At 37.6% G+C, this 27,057-nt stretch overlaps 1 protein-coding gene across 8 annotated transcripts in view; it reads right to left on the bottom strand.

Annotated features, from left to right (window-relative positions):
• usp9 (ubiquitin specific peptidase 9) overlaps positions 1-27,057 on the bottom strand; it is a 38,315-nt gene extending 11,258 nt beyond the window's left edge. For 3 of the 8 annotated variants that reach the window (XM_087804426.1, XM_087804427.1, XM_087804428.1), the window contains exons 1-35: positions 26,712-27,057; positions 21,189-21,457; positions 18,627-18,772; positions 17,927-18,006; positions 17,653-17,765; positions 17,110-17,328; positions 15,514-15,629; positions 15,176-15,427; positions 14,887-15,022; positions 14,656-14,808; positions 13,847-13,951; positions 12,561-12,767; positions 12,349-12,485; positions 12,102-12,140; positions 10,462-10,595; positions 10,295-10,385; positions 9,747-9,860; positions 9,441-9,669; positions 9,258-9,353; positions 8,218-8,429; positions 7,896-8,136; positions 7,297-7,446; positions 6,837-6,957; positions 6,631-6,761; positions 5,463-5,741; positions 5,266-5,391; positions 4,769-4,906; positions 4,281-4,447; positions 4,106-4,214; positions 3,174-3,320; positions 2,965-3,111; positions 2,252-2,459; positions 1,953-2,173; positions 429-616; positions 187-360 (exon numbers count right to left, since the gene is read on the bottom strand). In XM_087804426.1, the coding sequence (XP_087660552.1) occupies positions 187-360; positions 429-616; positions 1,953-2,173; positions 2,252-2,459; positions 2,965-3,111; positions 3,174-3,320; positions 4,106-4,214; positions 4,281-4,447; positions 4,769-4,906; positions 5,266-5,391; positions 5,463-5,741; positions 6,631-6,761; positions 6,837-6,957; positions 7,297-7,446; positions 7,896-8,136; positions 8,218-8,429; positions 9,258-9,353; positions 9,441-9,669; positions 9,747-9,860; positions 10,295-10,385; positions 10,462-10,595; positions 12,102-12,140; positions 12,349-12,485; positions 12,561-12,767; positions 13,847-13,951; positions 14,656-14,808; positions 14,887-15,022; positions 15,176-15,427; positions 15,514-15,629; positions 17,110-17,328; positions 17,653-17,765; positions 17,927-18,006; positions 18,627-18,772; positions 21,189-21,290 (5,228 nt within the window). In that variant the 5' untranslated portion in view covers positions 21,291-21,457; positions 26,712-27,057. Of the gene's footprint in view, positions 1-186; positions 361-428; positions 617-1,952; positions 2,174-2,251; positions 2,460-2,964; positions 3,112-3,173; positions 3,321-4,105; positions 4,215-4,280; positions 4,448-4,768; positions 4,907-5,265; positions 5,392-5,462; positions 5,742-6,630; positions 6,762-6,836; positions 6,958-7,296; positions 7,447-7,895; positions 8,137-8,217; positions 8,430-9,257; positions 9,354-9,440; positions 9,670-9,746; positions 9,861-10,294; positions 10,386-10,461; positions 10,596-12,101; positions 12,141-12,348; positions 12,486-12,560; positions 12,768-13,846; positions 13,952-14,655; positions 14,809-14,886; positions 15,023-15,175; positions 15,428-15,513; positions 15,630-17,109; positions 17,329-17,652; positions 17,766-17,926; positions 18,007-18,626; positions 18,773-21,188; positions 21,458-26,621 lie in introns of all 8 variants that reach the window. The other 5 variants (XM_087804429.1, XM_087804430.1, XM_087804425.1 and 2 more) reach the window with 4 other exon arrangements.

Raw genomic sequence — 27,057 nt, 5'->3', positions numbered from 1 at the left:
AAAAAACTACATTTCAATGAAACAATTTAAAGTTTCAACATTTAAAATATTTAAATTAAACCATTCAATAACCTGATGACACTTGTTTACCAACAAGTGAATTATTTTATTTAACTCTCAGCATTTTAAACTTTTAAATCCTTGTCAAACATCGACATTAAATGAAGAATGATCCATATCAATCACCTGTGGGGACATCCCTGACAGATCTTCTGGTCGGCGAACGACCCTCCGAGGACCTTGCTGAGCATGGCAGGGTGACCGAGAGCTTTCAGAGCTTCGTCCAGACTGTCCACCAAAGAGTTGAAGAACTCCAGTGCATCGTGTTGCTCCCTCAGGTTGACCGGCTCGCCCCATAACCTGTTTGAAAGATGGAATTTTGATCAATCTTTCCTACAGTTAATGTTCAAGGTTTTCTTTCTAAATACCTGAACTGTTTCCAGAATCCCCTCGGGACGTAGTACTGCAGTCTGGAAGAGGCCAGGTGCCCGAAGATGACCTGCAGGTGGCGCAGTACCCCGATGTTGTACTCCTTCCTGTCCTCAGACTTGCCGGCCAGTTTATCATCAAACTGGTGATGATAGTTGAAGACCTCATCTCGAGGATCCACGTTACTCTGAGAGAAATTGAAAAAAATAAAAATGTTTTTAGTTAACCCACTCACCAGCCGTAAATGAACGAACACACATTTATGATTGACAGCTTGTAGGTTCCTCTTGATAAGGGAAGAACCTTTGCCTCACGTTAACAGAATTAACTGGCCCTTTGACTGCATTTATCTGACCCTCATATTTCATTATTAGTTAATGTGAAAAAGCAACTTGTATATTTTATCATATTTAAAAGTTTTGTCCATAGTTTATATAAAAATATATTGTATTAATAAATAAAAATATATATTGTAATAAAAGTCTAAACAAATATGTCATAAACAATAAAATAAACATTTATACTAGGGACTGATCCAAATGACCATTTTTGCCTAAACATAAACAGAAAAATGTAAAGAACTTGGTTTACCCATTATTGGTAACTAATTAAAATCCAAAATATTTTTAAACGAAACGAGTGAATGGCCAGCTGAAAGATTTGTACAAATGAGTGAAATGTGAAACATTTTCTATCATTAAAATAAAGTCAAAAGCAACTCTAGAACGATAAGCAGTTGATCTCGTCTTCTGTCAGACGTATGAGAAAGAGGGACCAAAATAAACACTTGTCTACTGTAAAACAATAATATAATATTTTTGTGTCAATTAGAAATGTTAAAAATAATTAGCAGAAAACACATGGGCAAATGTATTTTGCTTATGAACACACAACTACAATCCCATTGCATTAAATGCATCATTTGCGTGAGATAAGCGGTGCAGCGAAAGTTAACAGACTTCACATTTCTTCAAACATAAACTTATTAACGTGTGTGAAAGGAACACAGGAATGATAAGCTTCTAAACTGTCCATGTCTTTAACAGGAATACTATATCCCGTTTTGTGTCATCAAAACATCCTGTTTTGGCATTTTTTGGATGATTAAAAAGTGTTAAAAAAGGCCCCAAAAGTACATATTGAGCTTCTAAAATGAGAATTAAAATTATTAACACATGTCCCTACTAACATATTTTGACTTCTTTACTCATCATTCAAGTTTTGTTTTTATTGCTTCCTCGTGAGGCTTATTTTCTTCGTCCCATATTTCCTCCGATTGAGAGATCCTTCCAACAGCCCATGGATATAATGTTCCCTCTTAAGAAAAATAATGCCCTTATATCTTAATTAGAAAATTAAGAAAAAGTTAAACCCAGTAGACAATCAAAGAGGATTCTCTCTGTGCCATAGAAACAGGGTCCGAGCAAGATGTGACAAACTTCTTCATGACATAAATGGAACAACAATGGCAAAGACTGAGTCAAACAAGGCCGAGTCAGACTCAATAAAATCAATATTTCTACCTCATTCTCCTGCTTCTCGTCCCCGGACATGTCGTCGTCCACGTCCGTGCCGGTGCCCTCGATAGCCAGGATGCCGTTCCTGATCGGTGGGATCATGTACAGCTGCTGAATGACCGAGTTCATGTAGCAAGTGGCGCCGGCGTTCTTCAGACCGACAAAACCGTTGTTTGGCCGCGGGCCCACCGGAGGAAGGTACTCCCACTCCGTCAACGTCTCGCAGCCTGCGGGTTGTGAAGCATTAGAGACTTGCATCTCCTCCGCCGTGTTCATCACTACTCTCCAGCTAACAGTCCACCCACCTAAGTAGTACATGTCTGTGAGAATGTCCACGATCTGCTTCAGATTCCGGACGCAGCCCACAGCCAGAGCGACCAGGAGCTCGAAGCCAGCGTTGATGGAAGCCGGGGTGCTACACACAGGTATGGCCTGCTCGGTGGGGAAATCCCCGCTTTTCATGTACTGGATGTAAACATTGGACGCAGGGAAGATGAAGTCGTCGATCAACTCCTGAGGAGAAAAGATCACACAATTTTGAAGGGTGAAAGAAAATATGGAGACAATGAAATGTTGCAGTGTTATAGTTCATATCATAGTTCTCTTATGGTTTCAATTACATGAAAAGTAATACAATTAACATTAAAATATTCACATTTGTTCATTTTTGTGTTGCAATTAAACATGTGGCCGCTAGGTGGCAGCAGTCATTACATCCTCTGCAGCTAAAGAAACAATGAAAATCCTGGCTCTGACTGAGGACGAGAGGATACAGTCGACTCCAGCAGCTTTTAAAACTGATATTTTAACATATTTTCGTTTTAAAACCAGTGAAAGCAGTTACGACTTCGTCAAGAGTCATGTGGTCTGTAAATTCTGCAACACCAGAGTCAAGTACTCGACAATACTACACATATATCCTTGATACTACAGTATCACAATATATTGCAAAATATCATTATCATTGCCCTATTGTATGGCCAGATTATGCACGGGTGAAAACATTTAAAGCACGGACCTTGATGAGGTTGGCTCCGCCCTTCTCACAGCCGATGTAATACTTCTTCTCTGGGGTTTGGAAAGCAAGAAGCTCCTTCGTTACGCCGAGGTGTCCTTCTAGAATCGTCTCCTCCACGCCGGTCTCTCCTGACCTCTTCACCTCATCCTGGAGAGCACAAGGTTTTGATTAAAAACAAGAAGACGGTTAAAAACACAAGATCTACTTACTCGTATTCGCTTCAGCCAATCGATCTCATTGTTGAGCAGAACCTCTGCGTTTGGCAGGTTGATGTTGCTGTTGTAGGCGTAGTTGAGAAGATGCCGGAGCAACGTGAAGTAGTCTCCCGCGTGTTTGGCTCGCTCCTTGGCCGTGGTCTGGTCATAAGATAACATTTTATTTTTGTTAATAGAAGACAAACATTTCAATCAACTGTATTTGTTAATTACTTTTATTTAGATCATTTAGGTATTTCAGTCTTTCCTCTAATGAGTTACAAAACTTTTCCACACCAATATAATTAGACTACTTTGGACTGTATATATAGTACATCAGTGCCACTAAATACTAATGGTTGAATTTAATTTTTTTTATTAAAATATTGTAGCTCTTTTCAAGCATTTAATAATTGAATTCAATCATTTCTATATTAAAAGGTGGAATGTGTTTTTTTTAATAATTAAATTAAAAATAAATAAATGGAAAAGTTAACTTTCTTTTTGATTTTAATAATTCAATTCGAAAATGTGATAATACGTTATTTTGGAATTATTAGAATATCAAACTGTTAAAAAAACAAAACATTATTTTTAAATTCAACTATGAAAAATAACAAAGTCAACATTTTACTATACAAATAATTTAATACAAATATTTAATATAAGGTAAGGTAAGGTAAAACTTTATTGATTTATTTTTATTTAATTGTTTATATTTTTAATATAAACACAGATAATATAATATAAACAATATATTTATTGTTTATAATATATAAATATATACATGATTAAACACTATATTCTGATGTCACTGATACAGTATACTTCCAACTATATGATTTTAACAATGTGTTATTTCTAATCAAATTTAACAGCTTCTTAAACATCACCTCTGAGAAATAACCTGTCCTCTCCTGGTTGCTGTAACATGCAAGTGAACTCACCCCGAGCACAGTGAAGAGGAGGGTGATGAAAAAGAGGAGGGGACGGTGGCCCATACAGCATCGTGTTGCCATCAGGAAAAACTGTTCCTGGGCCATCTGACGCACAGATCTGGGAGGGAGGAAAATAAGAAGTTTAAATACCAGCAAGTTTGGACTCAAGTAATTCTGGACTCACCTGCTGTGGCAGTGAAGCAGCAAGTCGATGATGAAGGTTTGCCAGGCCTTCTCTTTACTCAGGGTGTCCAGAGCTGTGGGCATGAGGGCGAAACACAGAGTCATCACTTCCAAGGCTTCGCAGCAGACTTGTTCGTCCTCGCCGTCTGGCTCCTTGGCAGCATTTGTCTGATGATGAAAACACAAAAATACATTTACAGCGAGTCCTTTTGATCATCTATGTTTATATTGTGAATCACTTGAATCAGCTGAATAAAGATCTAAAGACACTGTTTGCATAGAAACCACAACTGAAGTAGCCGCGAACTATAGCAGTTGGCTCTCATTTTGCATTGGAACCACATTTAATCCAGAAAAACCCGTTTGGAACCAAAGCAATAAAAAAAAGTGAGACGGTTCCATCATCGCCTATTGTGTCCTAAAAAAAAGAGATTCTACTTGCAGTTTCGGTCATCAAAAGAGAGTTTAGCACATACAAAACATGCTCACCTTTTCATAAATCTTGCTTATTTCTTCATTAGAACTGAAGACGAGCTGCACGGTACCACATCCTGACGCCCAGACTATTTTCTGTACCGCTCGGATTACACAGATGTCAGGGATGTACTTGGAAGCCTGGAAGAAGTTCTGTCAGAAAACAGAGTCATTAGTGAAGGAATTGGGAACGTGAAGGAACTTGAACCAGGTGACGAGACTTCGTGAAACAAATGTTCATGTTATTTCATTTTAAAAGACCACTAGATGGCACTCTTCACTTTTTCTAATTGGCTCTGACATACAAATTAAATGAAACCCAGCATCATTTTCAAACTGAGAGCGCCATCTAGTGGTATTTTAAAATTAAGACACTTTATCATGAAGCCTCATCAACACATCAGTAGTTAAACATAACTGGACAGCATTCAATTAGTACAACAGGTTGTTTACTAATCGTTACATTTCCTTATCATCTATTATATGACCGGATTAAAAGATAATGTCATCACCTCGTCAGAGATCTGCTGGGCCAGACGGATGGCTACGTTGCGCAACATACATTCAGAGGCAGGATTGGGGATGTTCTGAAGGGCACTCTGAAGGACCAGAGCTTGGTCATGAGTGGCCTGATTAATCTGAAGATACAATAGAAGGATATTAAAGAGGTTTTCATGTTAAATTGGTGAAGACGTGTCTGGTAACTGACTGGAGAAACAGGAATATTTCCATCTGCGTTTGGCTGGCAGGCCTCCGCCACCACCTTCACGTGCCCGAAGCCCACGGCGGTCAGCAGGAGTTTGGCGATCTTCAACGCATTGAGGTAAGCACCGCGCCGCGTCTCCATGTCGGCGGAGGGAAGGAAGTTGTTCCTGGTCAGCATGCTCAGCACCAGCGGGAGCCCGCCGCTCTTCAGAAAGTTGTACTGGAAGTCACTGGCGTCTTCACCCATAGTGGCACTGGCTGGCATCAGCAAAGCATACACCACCTGTCGGATAGTCAAAGCAGCATGTCAGATACATGTGGGGGTTTGATCAGTTTATACAAGATTATATGGGGGAGAACGGTTTTGAAACACTGTCACACTTATTATTGTTTATATAAACTTAACAACTGGCTCAGTAATGAACAATGGGAGGACTTTTATAATGAAAGAAGTCCATAACATAGCAGATGATCTACTTGACAAGAAATCTTTATACTATTTAACGGTAAAATAGAAGAACTTCACGCTTTGTTAGTATTCTGAAACCATCTATCAGGCAAAGATCGGCTGCCTTTCTGTATTCTGGTCGAAGACACAAAGATTAATGGTGGATTCATGACATATACAAATACCACAAGAGTTTAAATCATTTATTATAGGAAAGTTGGATTTTCTTGAAAAGAACAACGATGAAAACTTTTTCAAAACTATACTCTTGGCAGAAAAGACATCCATCTAAAGACCCTGGTTAAAACTGAAACACCCCAAACAAACTAATTAAATAAATAAAACTACAGCATATTTTCAATAAATTTCAAAAAATGTAATTTGCAATTCACCTTCAAACTGATAAACTTAGTAGAATATTGAGGAAAAGGATACATTTCATGAGTAAAAACAAACATAATGAGAGATTTCTGGTCTTCAATAACAATGAGGTACTTAATTAACAACTCAAATATTCTGATTATTTCTCATTATTTCAGTGACTACACCTCAATGACTCATAATGTAATATGGTTATTATGGCATTGATCCTTACATTGTTACAATTGTATTTTAATGATTTTCTTTTTCTATTAATTTGCTTAATTGTCAATGAGGAAGATGAAGATTTTTTTGCTCTGTATTTTGAAACTTAAAATAAAATGCATTTGGAGTCAAAACGCACCTCAATAAGGTAGAGCACTTGTGAGGGTGAAGGCCCGAAGAAACGGGAGTCCAGCGTAGGACTGAGGCTGTTCTCTCCGAGCTTGGCGTGGTCCAGACATACAGCTCGAAGATTCTCCACGGTCGTGTTGTCTGAGGGGATGTGGCAAAACAAACGCGACCTGTGAGATGCGAAAACAAGGCTAAAAATAAGAGGTTTGTTTGTACCTGGAGGCATGAGTTTCATGAGAACCCGGGCTCCGTCTCTGAGCAGGGGCATGTTAAGGTTGCAGCCCAGATCGGCTACCTGCCACAGGAAGGAGATGTAGCGGAGATGCAGCGACATGATCTGAAAACAAAAGAGATAATATGTAAAAATGTTCTTTTACTGAAACATTTTAAGTTTTCATTCTTAGCCTTCCTGTGTAGTCACGGCAGCTTAATCATTTTTTACTAAACACATGTTGAGGAACCAGTCTTTTGTTCAAAATGGTTACCAAGTAAGATAACAAAATTCTATGGTGCAGAAAGGATTTGAATAAAAAAAAGTAATATAAAAGGTACATTTTTATAAACAGACAAAAAAAGGAAAAGTAAGTGAAAAATCTTTATCAACTGTTGTTGATTCAATAACAAGATGTGATGTTGAAGCCAGTAAAGTTTCATATTACTCTTGAGGTGAACTCACCACACCAGGAAGACAGCTTTCCACCTCAGGGTTTGGCCCATCGCTATAGTGGTTTCCATGGTTACCAGGGGAGCCGGTTGAGGAGTCAGAAGAACTGTCGGGGCTTGAGGGCATATTGGTACCCACCTGGGTCAGTTTGGCCGTGATAAGCTGCACAGAAGAACATCAGTGTAAGTGGTAACAGTGATAACCGAAATACAAATACTTTCGATTAAATAATAATCAGTGGACATGTAGACTCGATAACTGGCAGGTGGGTTTAAACATTAGTACCAGTTCCTTTTGTTTGACATCAACAAAACTCAATCATTAAGCCAGGAATAATTAATTATTTGTTTAATATAATTGAGATACTGTCAATATTGAGACAGTAAAAACCTAAACGGGTAAAAAAAATAATATCCTGTAGCCACCTTTAAGGCTATATCAAATATATAGTGACATATACAAACATTTATATACACGGTTCAATGGAGACGGAAATGAAAGATATATGTGCAGCTTCTTTCAGGATATATTCTGTATAAATGCTTGTTAGAGACAGATCCACTGATTAATGATAACTTGCTTGAATTAATGAAAAGAAAACTATAAATTACCGTTTTGTCCTTTAAATTGAGCTGTCCAATCAGCTTCCTGTCATCAGCGGGGTCCACCACTTCCCCTCCAATAAAAAGCTCGATCTTCGTATGGGCGGCGTTTGCCTTGATGCGGTTTAAGATACCACGCCGGACTGAGCCGATTGTGTCATTGGTGTGCGACCAGATGTCCAGGTCGTCCACCTGCCGACCCTGGTTGGGGAATCTTATGATCAAAGTGATATGTTTTCCTCTGAAGGCTCTGTGGGAGAAACGAAGGAATTGGACATTTGAGTCAACGCTTCCCTTTTCCTTGTGTCACGAACTGAAGATTCTGCCGCACCTGGACATGGGCAAGATGGTCCTCTCCTCGTGATAGTCGCTGTCACACTCATTGATGTATTCCTTCAGCACGGTGAGGACTCGGACCATGCGGATGGCCTCCTGACGGGCACAGTTAATGCTGTCCTTGTCTCCGTCCAACACGCACAACGTGTCATAGGAGGCTTTTAGTCGGTCGAAACATGACTGGATGAAATCTTCATGTATTTCCACCTACAAGGAAAACATTTAACATTTTATACAACATCAATACAGAGATAGAGCATTGAATTTTTTTTTTTTATTTAAGCATTGAATTACTATCAATATCTTAAAATATACATAATTTGTCTCGTTTATTTGTTGTTGTTTTTTTTACCGAGTTTGACATTTCAATTCCAATCATTAAAAACACATCTTATGCATTTAATATACAGTATATATATATATATATATATATATACACTTTTTAAAAAAAAATGTGTAGCCTTTTAACTTCATTATAAAAACCAACATGATATATCCTCTAAAAAGCCAGCGCTTCTACATCGTCACATGATCCTCTACGCGTAACATGATTGGCTGAAAGTTAGATCAAGTAGCTTGGTACTCTTTTGATATTGTTTGGCGGCACTATTAAACCAATATTTTTTAATTTAATTTAAAAAAAATACCAGTTAAAAAATATTGAATTTAGAAAATGCAGTTTTGAATTCAGAATAAGATAATCACACAATATGGCTATAAAAGAAAATAAATTGTGAATGAATTGATTAATTTAATTAATTAATTTTTCCAGACAACTTTTAAATACACAAATGATTATATTAATATATTATATTATATTATTAAAAAACATTTAATATAAGCATTTGGTGTCAACATTTGAGATGATAAATTCAACCAATCAATAATAATAGCACTGACATACTTTCATTCTCATAAAGCTCAAACCTCTGATCAGTGGACAAACAAGCTAATAGTGTTTTGGAAATAAGCATTTATTTTGATCGTAATTGATTTGATTGACAAGCTCTTCCACAAACAGAAACATGAACGCACCTGATTGACTTGTAATTTTGGTCCAAGATTGGTATAGATCTCCTTAAGCAGGTCAATGGCTCGACTGGCAATGTCATCGCTTCCCTGAATGACCACCTGGTGACGAGACAAGCACAGTGTCAAAAGATTAAAAAAAAAGAATCCACTGAAACATTTTTCTACATATGAAACGTATCCTCTCACCCTCCAGAGGTAGTCCAGGCCTATGAGTTCCAGGTCATCCATCATGTAGGCCCTGCGCTTGGCTACCAGCTTGCCCTCCCTGCAGTTGACCGCCTTGAAGAATCTCTCAAAGCACTTCATGCCGTTCTCGGTCAGTAAAGACGGGTCCAGCTGCAGCACGTTGTTCTCGAAAAAGTCCTTGTTGATGTCTGGGTCCAGGTCCGGCTCGTCCCCCATCAGTTTGGAGTACCTGAGACGGACGAACAGAACCACTTACAAACGAGTTTCATTTGAGTTGATCAATTAAATAAACAACTCAACTGATACCATTTGAAGCAGGCCTCACGGTCGCAGAGAAACACGGCATTCTCTGCCAGGCACTTCCAGATCTGCTTGGCCTGGGGGGCACACAGCCATAGCTGACCGTCTTTTAGGAGGAACCTTCAAAATAAAAGGAGGGGATTATTCACTCAACTGAATAAACTGAACAAGTTGAGAAAAGACAATAACCCATAATTATTTTATTTTGAGAATAAAACAGAAAACACGGAGGAGATTTTTTTAGGTAAAATAAAGTTCCACCACTTAAATTAACTTAGTAGTTTAAAGGGCCATTTAGGGCTGTTTCCTGCCAACGTAAAACTCAAATGTCAGTGGAGGAAAAAACAACTATACTAACAATCAATCAACTATTAATTCAAAATGTGAAATAAATATAAATAAAATGGGTACATTTTGTCACATTATCATCATTTTTTCCAACAAATGTCCTCCTCTAAGCGGAAGGTTTTACTGCATATTTTTATTCGATGACCCATTATAGAGTTAGCATCATATAATCATATAATGTATCATATAATCATGACGTGCTTCACCTCAGGAAGTTGAGTCGCTCTTGCACTTCCTGGACGTGGCTGTAGCGGCTTCCTGGTCTGACCGTCTGCGGGTCAAACTCTGCTTGCTCTTCTATAAAATTATACAAGCAGACAAATTTAGGTCACGCAGCGACCAGGAAATTAACAACTTAGAGATCATAACCAACCTTTAGAGAACTGCCTCATTGTCTCCATGTAGGCGGAGAGATTCTCAGCCACCAGCGTGACCAGGGAATGGTTATTTTGCAGCTGATTGATCAGGTCATGGCGGTAAAACACATGAGGACTTCTCTGGGATTGACTGGGGAGAAGAAAAAAAAGCAGAGGGAGAAGTTGATGTAGGGAGATGAAACCAAAGAAGACTTGAAAGTAAAGCTGGAAGAAAGAGCGAGAACAGATAGTAACTGACTTTAAGTAACTTCTTGATTACTTGAAACATCACTTGTGATTGTGTTTCTTGTAGCATCATTAGACGCCCTTGTACAGTGACCCGCAGGTGAAGCAATATCAACAGAGGTCATTTCCTGCCTTGCATCCAACTTGAACAATTCCCTTAAATCTCTGGAGTATTACGAGGGACAACACAGGGGTCATCGATGTACATCATAAAAACGCACTGTAGCCCAAACCTTCCCTGATGTGAGAGTCAATGGGTCCAAGGCACGAAACACCTTTGATATCTTGAATTTAATCATTTGATCTGAAAGAAGCCGGATCAAGAAGGAATGGGCTCCATCTCAAAGACCTAATCTAAACGACACCCTCCATTTCATTAAAAATGCCACAATTAAAATGGTTGTTAACAGAGAAAAATGAAGGTTAAAAAACAAGCAGTACAGTGAACAGCTAAACATACTAGTCTTTATGCCACAAGGTCCCATTTAAATGCGGGTGTTTTTACAGACAACCAAGTGTCTACGTCAATAAACACAGAAATATGTATACGTTGATACACAGTGTCGTCATCTTTTTACATCCCCCACTATTCAAAGGAGTCAATTATCAATGATGGGTCCTTATTTTAATGTTTCATCAACTTGAAAATATATTGAACAATATGATTGGATTCTTAATTGAAGTTTCATGATTGTGATAAAGAAACATAATTAGGACATTTAGATCAAAATCAAATCACTTAAGAATTCCATTAAACACAGACCAACAATAATGGGAAACTCTAGATTATCTGTGTGACAAATGTCCATGCATTGTTAAGCCCTCTTCATATTCCTATTTTATATTTGAAACAGAAACCTTAAATACGGCTATATCTGTGATCTATAAAAAGAAAACAAATAATTATACAATATCTTTCCATTCATCTTCTGCCAAACTGAAGATAATAACTTCTATTTACTGAATACATGACAGAAACTTCTCTGAGAAATCTTCAGAATCATTAATATTAAATATTTTAAAAAGGGAAGAGTTATTAATGGCCTTGAGTTACAGCTTTAGACAAATCTGCACAATTCATGACTCAACATTGGACAGTCTTGGCAAAAACAAAACATTAATCAGATAAAGAGTTATTCGTAAAGGCACATTTCCAAATGGTTTATATAGTTAGATTGAATATATTCTCCTAGTTATATTGTGATACATTATATTGTGTTTACACACGTCCTCTTTAAGAAATACTAAATCACAAACAAATCAACAAGTCAAATTTAAAATCCCGTCATTTGAGATGAAACCCAGAGAAAAAAAAGATAAAGTGTTCATGTTACAAACAAGTTGAAGAGAAAGTTAAGACTCGATACAACACAGAAGTGGGCAAAACCCTGTAAATTAATATTTAACTTACCCAGCTAAGTTCGTTTGCATGTTAATTGGCATTTTCTTTCTGAAAAAACAACAGTATACAGGCACTGGGCGTTTTCTACAGGGACTTGCAGACATTTATTTTTTGCAGCGAGACATTTGTAAGTGCTGAGTCACATAGCAAATTCTAATCAAACACTATATTTAACCATCATTGGCTTATTTGTTTAGTGTCTTGATCAAACAGGGAAAACAAAAATAAGACTCAGGAATGGATCTTTGAATCTTACCTGAGGTTTTGAGGGGCTTCTCCAAAGAGGCTACAGATTTCCCTGATTTGCTTCAAGGCAGGGATCACCCACTTGTCGTTGGTTCGCAGCTCCTCTATGAAACGGTCGATCCACTGGATCTTTTGTGTGTCTCTATCCTGGAAAGCGAAACACAACGTTTACCAATTTGCCATTTTCCACAGCTTTTACCCACGTCTAGACTTAAGACGTACTTGTGAGCAACTGTAGTCCAGGATTTTAATATGAGCGCTCAGAGCTTGGTCCATGATGTCCACAGGCACGTCGTCACTGTGTGCCAAGTTCCACAGCAGGTTTAGGACCTTGTGGGCCATCACCCCATCCTTGTCGTCCTCGGCCAGGCGCCGGATCAGTTCCAGCAGTTTTTCCCGCTGCTTCTTGCTGGCGTTGGTCCAGCTTGCCTTTTGGGGGCGAAGGAAAATAATGAATCAAATCCAGACCGGTTATAAAAGGAGGAATCAGGTCAGACATGACGAGATCCTTCAGCATATTTTTATGATCCTTTAATTACACGTCATCTTGCTTAACAAGAAAGAGTCATTAAGGAAACTTTCAGCATGAGTAGATGTGCAAAAAACCACCTTTTGTATCAAAGAACAAATCACAATTAAAGAAAAATAAATAACTTATTCACATTTCTTTTACTTTTAAATATTTTCTTTTACTGTTCACAATAAACAAAAGCCAACAGCATAATTAAGTATAATATAATTCATAATTGATACAAAATGTTAAGTAATTACCCATTTAATAATGTAAATTTTTAAAAAAGTTGAAGAAAAAGGAAAAAAAGGAAAAAATGTAAGTTACCATCCTCGAAGGAATTGAAAATATTCCTGATGTTCCCTTACGTCACTTTCTTTTAAATTTAATTGACCCTCGGATTCTCCAATGTCACCGCAATTATCCAAATAGCTTTGTGTGCTTTTGTAACAATGTTTTTAAGAACCATACTTCAGATAGAACCCAAATACATCAGTGAAACCTTTGGAATGTTATAGCCCTGCCATTATAATCAACGTCTGCAACAGAAAATGTGATTATATTTTTCCAGTCATGCTCAAACCAGATAGACAGATATATTGTATTCAATCCATTTTTCCTTCTATAAAGATGTTGCAATGATATAAAAGCCTAGACATGGCCTAACAAATGATGCAAAAGCCAGTGCGGCTTTCAATTGAACCACATCTTTCAGAACATTTGTTTATTCCATTTCACATTTTCTCCAAACAATGAAGGCCACTTCACTTAAGAAGAAAATACTGGCCAGTCAAGCTGAAAAAATGACTCTCCCTCTTCCCAAATTCATTGAAAAATAAAAAGCTACATAAAGCACATCCCATGTTGAGCCATAGAAACTTCATTCTTGCTTTAATCTCTGTAGAAACCACTAGGCACTGTTTTAGAGGCGTTAGTGTACTTGATGTTCCGTCAAAACACCTTTTCTGGAGGATTAATGAGGTCCATTTCAACTTACTTTGAAACAGTCGAAAAGATGATCAAGCTGTTCGGGGGAGAAGTCCCAGGCCAGTTTGGCCAAGAGGTCGTGGACATTTTTTACGATGGCTTCGTGCTTTCCAGCCTGCAAACAATCAGCGAGACAAAGATAAACCTCAATCCATTAGGAAACTACTTAGCACAAGCACAAAGTTCAACAAATAACTTAACAAACCCGAAAAATCACTCAAATGAATGCACTTAAAACCCAATGGTTATTGAAAAAAAGTCATGAGAAAAAGTTGACTGGGGTGGAATGTGAATTATTTATAAAATACCAAATTGTTATGTCAGCACAATCCCTCATTTCCAAGTCTATTTATTCTGATTTTAATGAAAACTCTGCTAGAATTTTGAAAAGGCTTGAGGTTGTATCAGGATTAGTTTAGTCAAGTATGTCACATCTTCCGTCCTTTGGTAAATGGCCTGCTACCTTGAGGGTTCACTAATAACTAAAATGTGGGTTTTCCACCCAAGGGTATTTGCATTTTCCGTCTCTTGGTAGGTCGCTTCTGGGGTTCTGATGCCCTTAGTCATCTTTTTTAGTCTTCCTCAACACTGTTTGTTTGGTTTTCCTTGGGGGTTCAAGACTTCCATTCCTCCAAGTCAAGCTTTGTTAAGTCTGTGGTTCGGAAAATTCTGCCCGTTTTTTTTATTGGTTTTCTGATCTTTGGCCTTTGTATTAATTATTTTTTCTTCTACGCTTCACGACTTATGCAGTCACTCATTTCTAGTTGGGTCAACACATGCTATCATCATTTCAGTGGGACGTGTGAATGTGTGTTATACCTGGGCTGCCCAGATGTTGTCCAGATCCTGCATTGTAAGAGCTTTTTCTTTGATAACGAAGCGAAGGATCTTCTCCAGTTTCTCAACATACTGCGGCTGATGCAGACTGTCCCTCAGGACGATGGAGAGGATGTGGTTCTGCTGGATCCACTCCTGAGGTTTAAAAGGTGAAAATATTAAGCGATTAAGATCTTGCGAGATGTTGAATCAGCCGACACGAGTTGAGCTCACCGCCATGCGCTCTGCCGTCAGCCACTCCTCCTCCTCAGGGTTATGTCGGTGAGTGTAGTAGGACACACTGGAGATCACCTTGTTTACTTCATTAAGTGCATTCATTTTGCCGTTAAAAGAAGAAATTTGCAATAACCTGCAGAGAAGAAAAACATTAGTTTTCTTAAAAATCAACCAATTTAATTTTGCCGTTTCTGGTCTTAGGTCAAAACTTGATTGTTTTGCACTTTATTAAATGAAATTAAATACACACGAAAAGTTTCCTGAGGTTAAGATGACCAAAACTTACCTAAGAATCATTTTTAACCTAAAAATTTCTAAATTCTTCACAGTCTCCTCCTGCCCTGGCACACGAGAAGCCAGATTCTTCAGAGACTTGATTATCATGGACAGTGCGTCGTTTTTGGCTTCATTCTTGGCCTCTTTCTTGAGCTCCTCGTCCGTGAGGTTCTCTAGAAACTGAGGGACCATTTCGATGACTGGGAGGAAGTACTTCTTTACTGTGTGCAAGGTGAGGAACTCGTAACACTGGCCAAAGGGCCTGAGGAGAAACAAAAACAAGAGGCCAGACATGTTAGGGAAACTCATTTCGCTTGGTATTCAGAATTGTATTTTATTGCGTCTTACTTGATAAGTGCAGCGATGATCTGGACGTTCAGTGCTTGGCCACTCATGAAGCGATCGTGCAACATTTGAAACCCGTTTAACGTGCCAAATTTGTTTATCAAGTCCACCAGCCAGCCCTGTAAACAACAAGACATCACATGAGTAAACAGGTTTACAAGTGTTGAACACATTGTTCCCCGAGGTCGGAGAAGTACGTCTAAAAAATGAACTATATTTTAAATGAAAATGACCTTTAAATTACATAGACTGTAACGTGTACTCCAGGTGAGACCTTTCCTAAAAGGAGTCAAAATAATATCCATTTTCTCACCGATGTTGTGATATAAATAACACTGGTGTGAAAACCATAATCCTATTCTGAATCTCTGGTCTGTTCACTGTAATGTTTCCGTCAGTCTGAAGACTCAACATTTCGTGCAACAGCGACAACAAGCAAGTACTCACAAATATAACACGCACTACTCTCTGTATTCTGCAGCCCATGATCTCATGTGACACTGGGCTCGACAGGTGGATCTGGGCCATGTTTCTGATATCTTATTTATGACATATTGATTTCTTACTCTGAGATAGACTTCTGTATATTTCTTCCAGAAAATAGTTTCAACTATAACTAATTGAATATTTTGTCGGCCAGTCAGTCGATGTCTTTCTAAAACCTCTTAGACCAATGATGCATCCGTTTGGAAGTCGGGCCCAATATATTCTAAGATCTTTAAATTCCAATTATGAAACCATATAAAAAAACAAGCATTTTTTTTTTTTTTCAAGAATCCTCTGTTGCCTTTATTGACTACACATTTTTGTTGCAGTGTAGAAAAGTCTAAAAAGCAGCTTCAGTGACATTAAAGCCATGATAACACATAAATCAATTTAAAAGAAAAACATGTGACATCACCGGTTTATCATCCTCTTTTAAACTAAGGCTGGGTATTGATCGAAATATTCAATACCGGTAATGATAACAGTTCCTGATCAATACTTTTTCGAAACAATTTACGAGACAAATTCTTGCGAAAAGATAATAAGATGATGAATTACAAGTAGAACAAACCTTGAGTTTAATTTTTAAGCTTTGGTAAATTTCCTCTCCAAGTTGTTTTCTTACAGAAATTCAAATAATAAAGTGACAAATGATTATGATTTACACTTCCTTTGTTACTTTAGAAAAAGCGACAATTATATTTAGTTTGATCGCGCATTAGTACAGAAAGCCGAAGCTTGTTACTATGTTCTACCAAAGCATTTTGGTCGGTTCCAAAAAAATACAATCTTGTGATTTTGCTCTAAATGTTTATCCAGAAGGAACTGAGAAAAAAATGGTGCTGCATTTATGTCGATAGTGACACATGCCCACACATCATTCTTCACTTATACACAGAGAAATGTATTAAATTATTTCTTTATATTCTACAAGGCTAATTAGAAAACATAAGTTTTAATCTTTTAATCTTTACCTCTGAGCAGGCCTAAAAGGGAAAGTCAGACATGACTGTGTCCTTGTTCTTATAGTAGTTAAATAATTCAAAGACAGAGATGGAAAAACACAATGCATAGGAGGGCGAAGAAAGGAAACTTCAGGCTTGACTATATTACCTTTGGTGAGCGAGGATCTGGAGGCCTGGCGTATAGTTCATCGTCAGCCAACTGTGTTCCGGCAGGTACTGTCTCCGAGGGCCGTGTGCCATTGTAGATGTGGAACTTGCACTGGGGGTTGGTGGCCATGGCCAGGAGCTCCAGTAAAGGGAACCAGTCCTGTGAAAGCTTGGCTACACATAGCTCCACCAACCGGTGTGTGTTATTTATGATACACCTCTGGGAAAAAAAAATAAACAAGAAAGAGGAATGGAAAGTGTCCCATTTGTGATGCATGATGTTCTTTCACTTCATTGTTTGTTTTGTTCATTTTATATTCTATAATGTCCTAGTTTTTCATAATGTATCCGCACAGAATTTTGTCCAAGTTTTGTAGGTAAAACTGCAAAACTTTTGGGAGAACATGAACCTTATATAATCAGATACTAGTTTACTCTGTCACACCATTCACTCTTTCCCTAGTTATTTTGCACGTCTGAATTCCATTCAAATGGGCCAATACAAATGCGTCCATTATGTTAGGAAGCATGTCAAAAGACTCACGTGAATTTCAAACTTCCAACCACTAACAGCCTCGTCGGTCAGGATCTTTGTAAATGAGATGGTCAGACCGTCTCGGAAAAACCGCTGACATGCCTCACACTTCACGTCCAGTCCTGCAGGGCAAGAAAATCCTCAATGATGATTTTAATGTTTCACAAAGTAAAACAACTTTTTATATAATATGTACATTTATTTTTGCATTTTCTTAGACCTGACCTCAACCACGAAAATAAAATAAAAAATGTATATTACTAATAGAAATTACAAATCTCACCTTTTTTACTCAGATCTATAGCTGCTTCCAAGAGAAGTTCCAACTCCCCTTTTGGCAAAACTGGGACGACCCATCGAGGCCTGGCAAGTAAACAAAGAAGAAGAAAAACATCATCAAGGAGTGTCCAATACTTTTTCATTGTGAATGTTTATGAGAACCCTCAGATCTAAGAACATTAATACTTGACAGCTATAAAAGCCAAGCTGCATTGCAACTCAATATTTATTAATCTATATTTTCTTAATTGTATGTGCTTTTTAAAAATGTACCCTGCTTCTCATATTCTACAATGTGGCAACATATGCAAACAAATCAAATATTTATTATGATAATCGTGATTGTTAAACATCATCCTGAAGAAGAATGGTTAAAGAAAATGGTTGCAAAACAACAATGTGTACCAGAATGAGAAACACTTTCAGTATTTAAAATGAAATAGCAATCATACATGTACACAGAAACTGAGAAGTATTTTTTATTTATCCTCTCTGAACAATGATTCATTTTTTAAAGAGAAGCTGAATTGAATGTCCAAGTTAGTTTATTTCCCGGGGAGAAGCCAATTACTCTCCTGTGGATTTTATTGCAGTGGATGATTTATAAAAGTTGGGGACAAAGAAAAACAAAATGCGCAAAACAAAACGTTAAATGTACAGGAACGGATGTTATTTGATACTGATATACAAGTATGACAAGTTACCTGTTGATCATATCATCTAGCTTAGCTAGGTCAGTGTGAGGGAAGGCGGGCTCCTCCTCTTCCAGCTGATGAGTCCCGTCCCCTTGGCCAGGCTCATCTGGCGGGCTCACTGGAGAGTTCTCATTAGATGAGTTCGGGGATGAGGTCTGGGGAAAATAAATGCATTAGGGGAGGCAGTGAATCGAATCATCAATATCTAGACACATATACAACATAGTATTAATAGCAATACAAGCATATCTATAACCGAGTCTTGACACCAAGTCAACTTATTGACTATACTGGTCGTCATTAGATTTAGGATAAAAAACAATCAAGGTTCCATGAGTCAACTATAGGAGATTATGTTGATAATCTCAATCGCTGACAGGGCAGAGTCCAACTATTGACTCACTCTCAGGTTATGGCCTTTCCCAATCGCCAAGAAGGCGTCGAAATTAACCACAGTCTCCACCTTAAGCCTTGTTTGTGACATTTATAATTAGAAGTAAAACAGCAACTTAAAATCAAAAGCTATAAAAAAAATCCTGGTTTGATTGAAACTTCGTTTCATTCTCAAGATCGATTCATCCAAACTAACAAGTCCATCCCTGATTCAAAACGGAAGCAAATCTCTAAATACTGTTACAATCTTATTATTTGTTTAATGTTAGTCGTAAATGTATTTAGATTTCAATTTGATTATGGCTCCCAAAAATGTCAGTTTTGACTAAATGGAACTTCTATTGCTGATGGACCAAAACAAAAAGCTGGTCTATGGACAACTTTTTTTTTTAGGCTTGCAGCTGTTGACAAGAGAGTCGATTGATCTACAAAATCAACCTGTTTTTCGTACAATCTAACGTTAGCATGCCATTTCAAAAGTCTAAACAAAGGTTTGGAAGACCGTTACACAAATATGAGCAACAACATAACCGAGACATCCAACATTGATGACATTAGATTAATCCTAGCTAGAATAGTGTCTTCATTTTCATCATCTAAAGAAGTGGCATTTGTTGAATGTAAATGGTCGTCTACACAGACCTGTGTGCCATACACAAAAAAAAACCAATATGCTACCGTTCATGCTACAAGATACAAATCTCCTTGCAGAGAAGAGTGGACATTAAGCGACGCTGAAAGGCATAAAGACTTAATGTCACTGAGATGAAAGTCAAGCGATCCATTGATGCTTTATCGTAGCATTTTGGATCAAACTTTTTTTTTTACGCCAATAGTCGTATACGTCCATGGCTTTATTGGCCTGATGTACCGTGTGTGACTGATGCACACGCTACAGAGATGTGCGTAAGAAAAAGAACCGAAATGTGGGGGTGTGTGGAGAGGAAACCTTCTGCTTGGCTGACCTATATAGGCAGCTTGCTTCTCACGTCTCACCACAGCTCATCAACACATGCCTGCACATGCACACGTTCACAGATACACACAACACACACACACACACACACACACACACACACACACACACACACACACACACACACACGTCCTTTATCCATCACTCAGGAGGCACTGTTCATTGATGTCTTCGCTCCTTCTGCCTCTTTTCCGCTCGCTCTTTTCATCCCTATGGGCATCTGCGTAAGCTTAGGTACCATGAATGTGTTACTGACCGACTGACCCGTCTAAGTCAATAAAATAATAAATAATAAATGTCGTTTGGATTACTTAAGTCCTGGGTCGTTACCCAACAAATGTTTTCAGTTTGTAGTCATAGTTTCAGTTTCTGTTTTGAGTTAAGTTTATCACACGACTACATCACGGCAGGCCGACAACGGAAACAATTGTCAGGTTTATTTAGATGCTACCACACAAGAACATTACACAGATGTTTTTCCACATCATATATTTTACTGATAAAGTGATGCCTTCACTGTGGGTGCAGGTGTGGAATGAGTATAGATCAGTGTCATCTATATATTCAATGGTTGAATTTAACTTAACAAAGTTTTACATTTCAATTCCAATAATTAAAAAAGAAATAATCTAAGTTCAATATTTTTCAATTCCTTATCCTTTAAATTCAATAAGAAATGTTGACAATATTATACACATATATATGTAGATAACATTTTATATTGAATTTATAAGGCTAGGCATTAGAAAATACTTTTTTATTTTTAAGAATAATAATATTAAAATAAAAACATTTTTGGACCTTATACAGTGAATATAAAATATTGAATTTGGAAGATTTATTGTTATTAAAAATGATCAAACTATGTGTCCATCCAAATTCAACCTTTCAATTTACAAATTTCTATTTCAATAAAAACAATTAAATCCTTTAATATAAAAGTTATTTAAAAAAAATGTTTAAATTTAAACAAAATGTCAATAAACACTAAAGGTTTAAACATTTGAAATGTTCAATGAAACCCTTCTATATTCCTCTGTCACAGATTTACTTCCATAAATGAGCCGTCACATCACCCTTATAAACTCCTATTTAAAGACAAAAAAGGTGCAACAACACGTCATGTAGAGTTTAAAAATAATGCCTGAGGCAGCTCAAAGGAAGGAGAAGTTGCTTTAAAAGTGACAATTCAAAACGCTCACCTGGTTCTGTGGCAATGGTGGTTGGCTTTGAGCATCAGGAGCCTGTCCCTGGCCCTGACTGTCATTGCCCCCCACTGGAGAGCCACGCGTGGTGGCCGTCATGCTCGCCACGGGGCAGATCTTGGCAATCTTGGCCTCTTAGGGAGCACTGACTAGGAGGGAAATCACAGCCACCTCAGCTGTAGAGCAGAGGGAAGAGAGCCCGGACAGACGAGAGAGGGACACAAGCACCTGAGGATCTGGACGTGCCGCTGAGACCATTGCATAACCTGTGGGGGGACAGAAGACAAGTCTCAGGAACCGTCCCATCAAACGGACGTTCAAAGTTATAACATCTTTATAGTTCACTTGTACATGTCCACTTTAATTAAGAGTGTCTTATTTGATTCATAGCAAATTTATCTTATTTATTTTCATTTGTATTTAATTCAATTCCTGTGTTGTGTTCAGAATCCAGTAAATAGACAATTTATTTTGATTCGAATGCAAAATACCCTTTCGGTGAAAGACCATTTTTTCCGAATCCAAATAAAGAGTTATGTCAAAAAACAAGTCCATTTGACCAACACAGTTTTCTAAAAAACAGTTTCTTATCATTTGAAAAACTAGACTAAAATCGTCAGAGGCTAATGCTTTGAGCGCACATTACAGAAGCGACCGGGATAAACAGTGGAACGTGGGATTAATTGGGATTAATAATGTTCCGACCATTATGTAGGTTCACCAGCTGAAGGCCATTAGCAAGATCAATAACACAACTGGGCTCTGGAGGGCGAACCCCCCTATGAAGGTACATTTTCATCCAAGCCTAGAATTACAATTAAGAAAAACTAAGAATCAACTTTAAAAAAAATGTAATCAGGTTTTAAGGTCGCTAAAAAGAAATCTATTAGTTTCATTGTCAAAGTTAATTGCTCTAAATAATAATCAATACAAGTAAATGGGCAGAGGCTGAGTCAATACTGGCATTTGAACGACCCGCACTGGCCGGGTATTTTTTGCCCAGAACACCCACCAAAACAAATGTTTTTTCCGTGTTGAATCAGTTTCACAAATGATGCTAAAATTCAATTACATATTGATGCAGAATAACATTTGTTCATTGCAAGAAGATGACATTATCGTTCCCTGATGAATATTCTGTTCTGGAGAATTAGCTCGATTCCATTACCGACCTTATCTTGGTGGGTTAAATGAACCCAACCCTATTTCTGGACCGTAATGGAACTCATTAATGTCAAAACGCCAGCAAATGAAACAGTAAAGCGACAATACACTTTTAAATAAAAGTCAACAATTCAAGAATTTAATAGCTATAATGTTTTGGAGGAAGATTACATTAAAAGTATGTTTTTCATAATTCATGTGAACAAAAATCTCATACTATAATGTATTAAAAATGAAGGACACGGTGTATGAATTAATTTTCTTTAAAGGCTATAGATCAACCTAGAAGCAGTTTTTTGAAAGACTAAAGAAGGAACATAGAAATAATAGTTACAATAACCACAAGGCCGCGTCCGGGTTTTATGTCCACCAATTTAATAGAAATTAAATATTAAAATCCTGTTATCATGCTTTGATATTTCACCACATATTCTTGCTAGAAGAGATTTTTAAATGGAATTTGGAAAGAAGAGAAAATAATTGATGTCGTAGGTGAAATAGGAGAAAGAGAAAATATCAAAGAGCAATTATAAGGTCAGAAGGAAAATTATGTAGACAATGTGAAAAGGGCAAATGTGCCGACACCATCAAATATTTAGTTTGTCAGCAATAGCTGGTAAAGTAAGGAAGAACGTATGACACTGCGTCTCATATGATCATGAAGAGGACACAACACTCTTTGGTCTGTAGACTTCATTATTGATAAGGAGCCAATAAATGTTCTTAGGGTCAATAAACTCATAAAATATAACTTGCTCAGATGCTGGGTGTGGCAATATAACGTTGATTCTTCTCTCTTCACAGAATTATCACACATGTCTAAATGTGCAGAAAACAAATAAGTTTACATTTAATTTTGCTTTATAACAGATCGCTAAATGAACAGACATTTTGTTCTCAGCTAGCTTTTGAAAGTGACCTTTAAGCAGGTAAATAACTAGCCGGACATGTACCTAACCCATGACTGTAATTATATACTAAAAACAAAAATAGATACTTTGACAGTTTTATAATAAATTACTTAGATAGATAAACTTGAAAAAACCTTTTAAGGATTCAAGCATTTTTATTATTCCAATCACCAGGAATGGAGCAAAAAAAAAAAATCTATATTTCTTATTCTTGATATACTGACAAAGAAAGTACGCATGTTCATATTTGAGTGGCAATAATAGAACCCTAACGTATAGTACGTAATGGTTTAATGCAGCTCGATGTTAGCAGTTGTAAAGAAGGAGGGGAGTTACCTGTGGTGTGAGATAATTAAGTCAAGTGACTGCGCAACACAAAAAGGTTGAATAATAAATAATTTAGATTTTTACACTCAGTGTCATTAAAAGGTACAATGAAATTAGAAGACCTTTCTATTAACCTTTTGTAATAGTACTAAAGTGGGATTGAAACGTACAAGTCAACATTTTTTATCTTTAGTATTCAGATAATGTTTAAATGAAAGTCCCTGTAACCAAAAAGCCAGTTAACAGATAGACAGAGACTCAATTAAAAATTCACGGCAATAAACAATAAGAATGAATTTAGAAGAACCTAAATGTAAATCACAAAACATTTAGAGCTTCATCATAACAACTGTAGAATATTTCTTAAGGAAATCATATGTCAGCCTATCATTATATATCGAATAGATTACCTTGAAAAGTTTAACGGTGACACAACGTAGTAATGAAGTTAAACGTAAATATATTACTTCCAACGTTAAGGTTAATATTTGCTTACTTATTGTTATAATCCAACCGTTTTAAAAAACCTACAAGTGGACTTCAGTCGGATTATAGCCAAGCATTGAAGCACTACCTAGTAATAACAAACCTAATGTTTACATCAAAGATGTAAGCAAAGCATTGGGGCTTTATACTGAAAAGACATCGTCTTTATTGTGAGTAAAAAAGGTTTTGTTTAATGAGCCCATAAAGATCATTGAAAAAAATGCAAAGTTAAGGTTTTAATATAACTGTGAAAACAATTCCCTTTTTTAGACCAATAACACAAATATGTCATTAAGTTATACAATACACAGTGTAAGCGGAAGTAAATAATCACACATTATAAAATGTATAATAAAGGCATTCTAAACGGTGACTGAAAGAACAATAGATGTATAAAAAAACATGGTCGGAAAACTTGTCAGAATTAAGCATATTATAGAAATCAAATCCATGTAAAGAGCTGATAGAGTCAGTCCATTTCTGTAGCAGTTTTGCTCTGCTGTAAGATGTTGTTAGACAACAGGAAACAGACCATACCTTTAGCCTAAATTACTCGAATTCCATTCTTTTATATAGATCGAAAGACGATAAGTCGGAAGTAAATCCAATCAAGACTTGCTTATTTCAAACATGTACCATTGTATTATATAATTGTACGTCTAAAAAACCCAGACAAGATTAGAATGAAGTAATGCAAGCTATAGCAAAGTAAATAGAAGCTTGTGTGTTGAACGTTTGGCAGAAGCGACGTCAATGAGATGGCAAAACTTCATCTGATCATTTCTTTTTAAGCATAAATCACAGCAACTAATGGGACTCATGAATGAACATACATGGGATTCATGTATGAACGAGAGCACAAGAGTTCATCTATATATAACCTAGGACAGCAACCTTGACCAGGCACACAAATCACTTGTATCTGATCATTTCTAAAAGTTGTTCAAACCCGATCAAAAACATACAGAAAAAGAAAATGGATGTTTAGATTCCACTGACAATCTGAGGCCTTTATTATTGTTATTCAACTTTTAAGTATGAGAGACCCGACTTGAATGTTACGGTTTTGTTCCCTTATACATAATTGTTACACGTAATAACAAACGACAGTTGGATGTATTGATCCTCATATAAAGAATATCTGGTTCCATGTGCCTTTCTATTATTTAAACAGTGGAATAATCCAAACAATTCATAAAAGAATTGGGCGTAAGTCAGACGAGGACATGCGTTACAAAAGTGAAACAGATGGAGGGTAATAATACTTGTGACAATATGTAGTTAAGGATACACCTGACAAGTACTTATAACTTGTACTAATCTATCAGGGCGAGTATTTATCATGGAGGATGACAGACAGCAAAAAAGGCCATAACATCTATGAAGTCATCGGTGAACGGTTGAAAGAAGGAGAATTATAAAAACACTGGCAAGTCGTGTAGTGGTTATATGAATGGAACACATCGATATTTCAACAAGAATAGTGTCAAAAAGAACCATGTTGAACTGCGGCCTTTTGGGCATGACCGGCAACAACATCGGTGGTTTAAACACTCAACGGAGAATTCGGTCACACAACAATAGGCAGAAAAGGCTCGTTTTTTTCACGCATTCGGTTAAACCCGATGACACCGAGTAAATATCGGGGAAGTATAGTTTATCAAGTACCGATTATTTGGTTGAGTTAGTTATCGCCTGCTGTTTGGTTATATCTATGCGAGTCAGATCCACCCAGACAAGCAGCGGCCTTGTCGTCCGAAGAGACTCACAGGCCTCGGTGTAGGGTCAGGCCTTTCTGGTGGAAAGCGACCGAGCCCGACAAACCGAACACCGCGTCCACCACCAGGGATGTGTAACGATATCCACGACTAACAAAAATGTCGATTAAACACCCGACTGGCGCTGTTATGCGACGTCGTTTCACGCGTCGCAAAACGTACAATGAGCGGCGGACGTGCTAACATGCTAACGAACCCATTAGTTAATGGTAGCAGCAGTTAGCATTGGGTCGCTGTGAATATGAAGTACTTTTGGTCGATATGACTAGACATTCCGAACCATTCACGGGGTTCTGCATTTATGGAATAAAAAAAAAATGCCGTGCGATTGTGTGGAAATGGCGTGACTTATTTAAGGGGAACACATTATGTTAAAAGTGACAGGGGAGTCGTCTATTTCCTGAAATGTGACAGACTTCAAACCCTCAAGTTATTGTAACTTATACGACATATTTCACCACAGACAGGTTGGGACGCGATGATATAAAAGTGGTCGCCATTATTATACAATTCCCCTGTATAGATTAGTTGTAGGTTATAAAAACACAGCGAATTAAAAAGATGCAGAAATTCAAACATTTTAAATTGGGAATGTCCCAGTAGTTTTGAATGCACCATGAAGCTAGCTTTTTTTTATACGAGCATTCGGGTCAGTAGAAAAACATTTAGCTTAGTGACAGCAGGCAAAGCTTTTGCAAAAACATATCCAAAAGAAAAGAGAGGAAAAGTAACAGCAGTTGAATTAATAAAAACCCGAATGTTACCTTTTGCATCCAAAACCAGCAGCTGACGCTAGTCCGCTAGCCAAGCTAACAATCCCGCTAGCACAGCGAGCTAGGCGGCTAACAACTCACCAGGAATCTGATCTGACTTCCTCTCTACTGACGTCCAGCCTTCAGCGATGGTGTCGTCGTCGATTACATAAACCTGTGCTCGGTGACCAAACAAAAGCGGCGCCACTAAAGAGAAAAAACCTCTTATTTCCCCCCTTCAGGCTTCTTCTGGGTGTTTTTCCTGCGTCACCGGCGCGGTTACAGCCCCTCAGTACTTGATCGAGCCCGATTCCTGGGGCTTGTCACTTCGGTCCCGGTCACAACTTGATTCACTTACAACATGGCGGAGCGGACACACACACACAAAAAAGCCACACGGTGGGAAGTAAAAACGAAAGAGTGTCTGGTGAAGTCCCGACGATCAGCA

This window comes from Callionymus lyra, chromosome 12 (genome assembly GCF_982586985.1).
Source record: "Callionymus lyra chromosome 12, fCalLyr1.hap1.1, whole genome shotgun sequence".
Classification (NCBI taxonomy): domain Eukaryota; kingdom Metazoa; phylum Chordata; class Actinopteri; order Syngnathiformes; family Callionymidae; genus Callionymus; species Callionymus lyra.
Note: the sequence above shows the minus strand (reverse complement) of the source record. Positions and strands in the feature narration are given on the sequence as shown.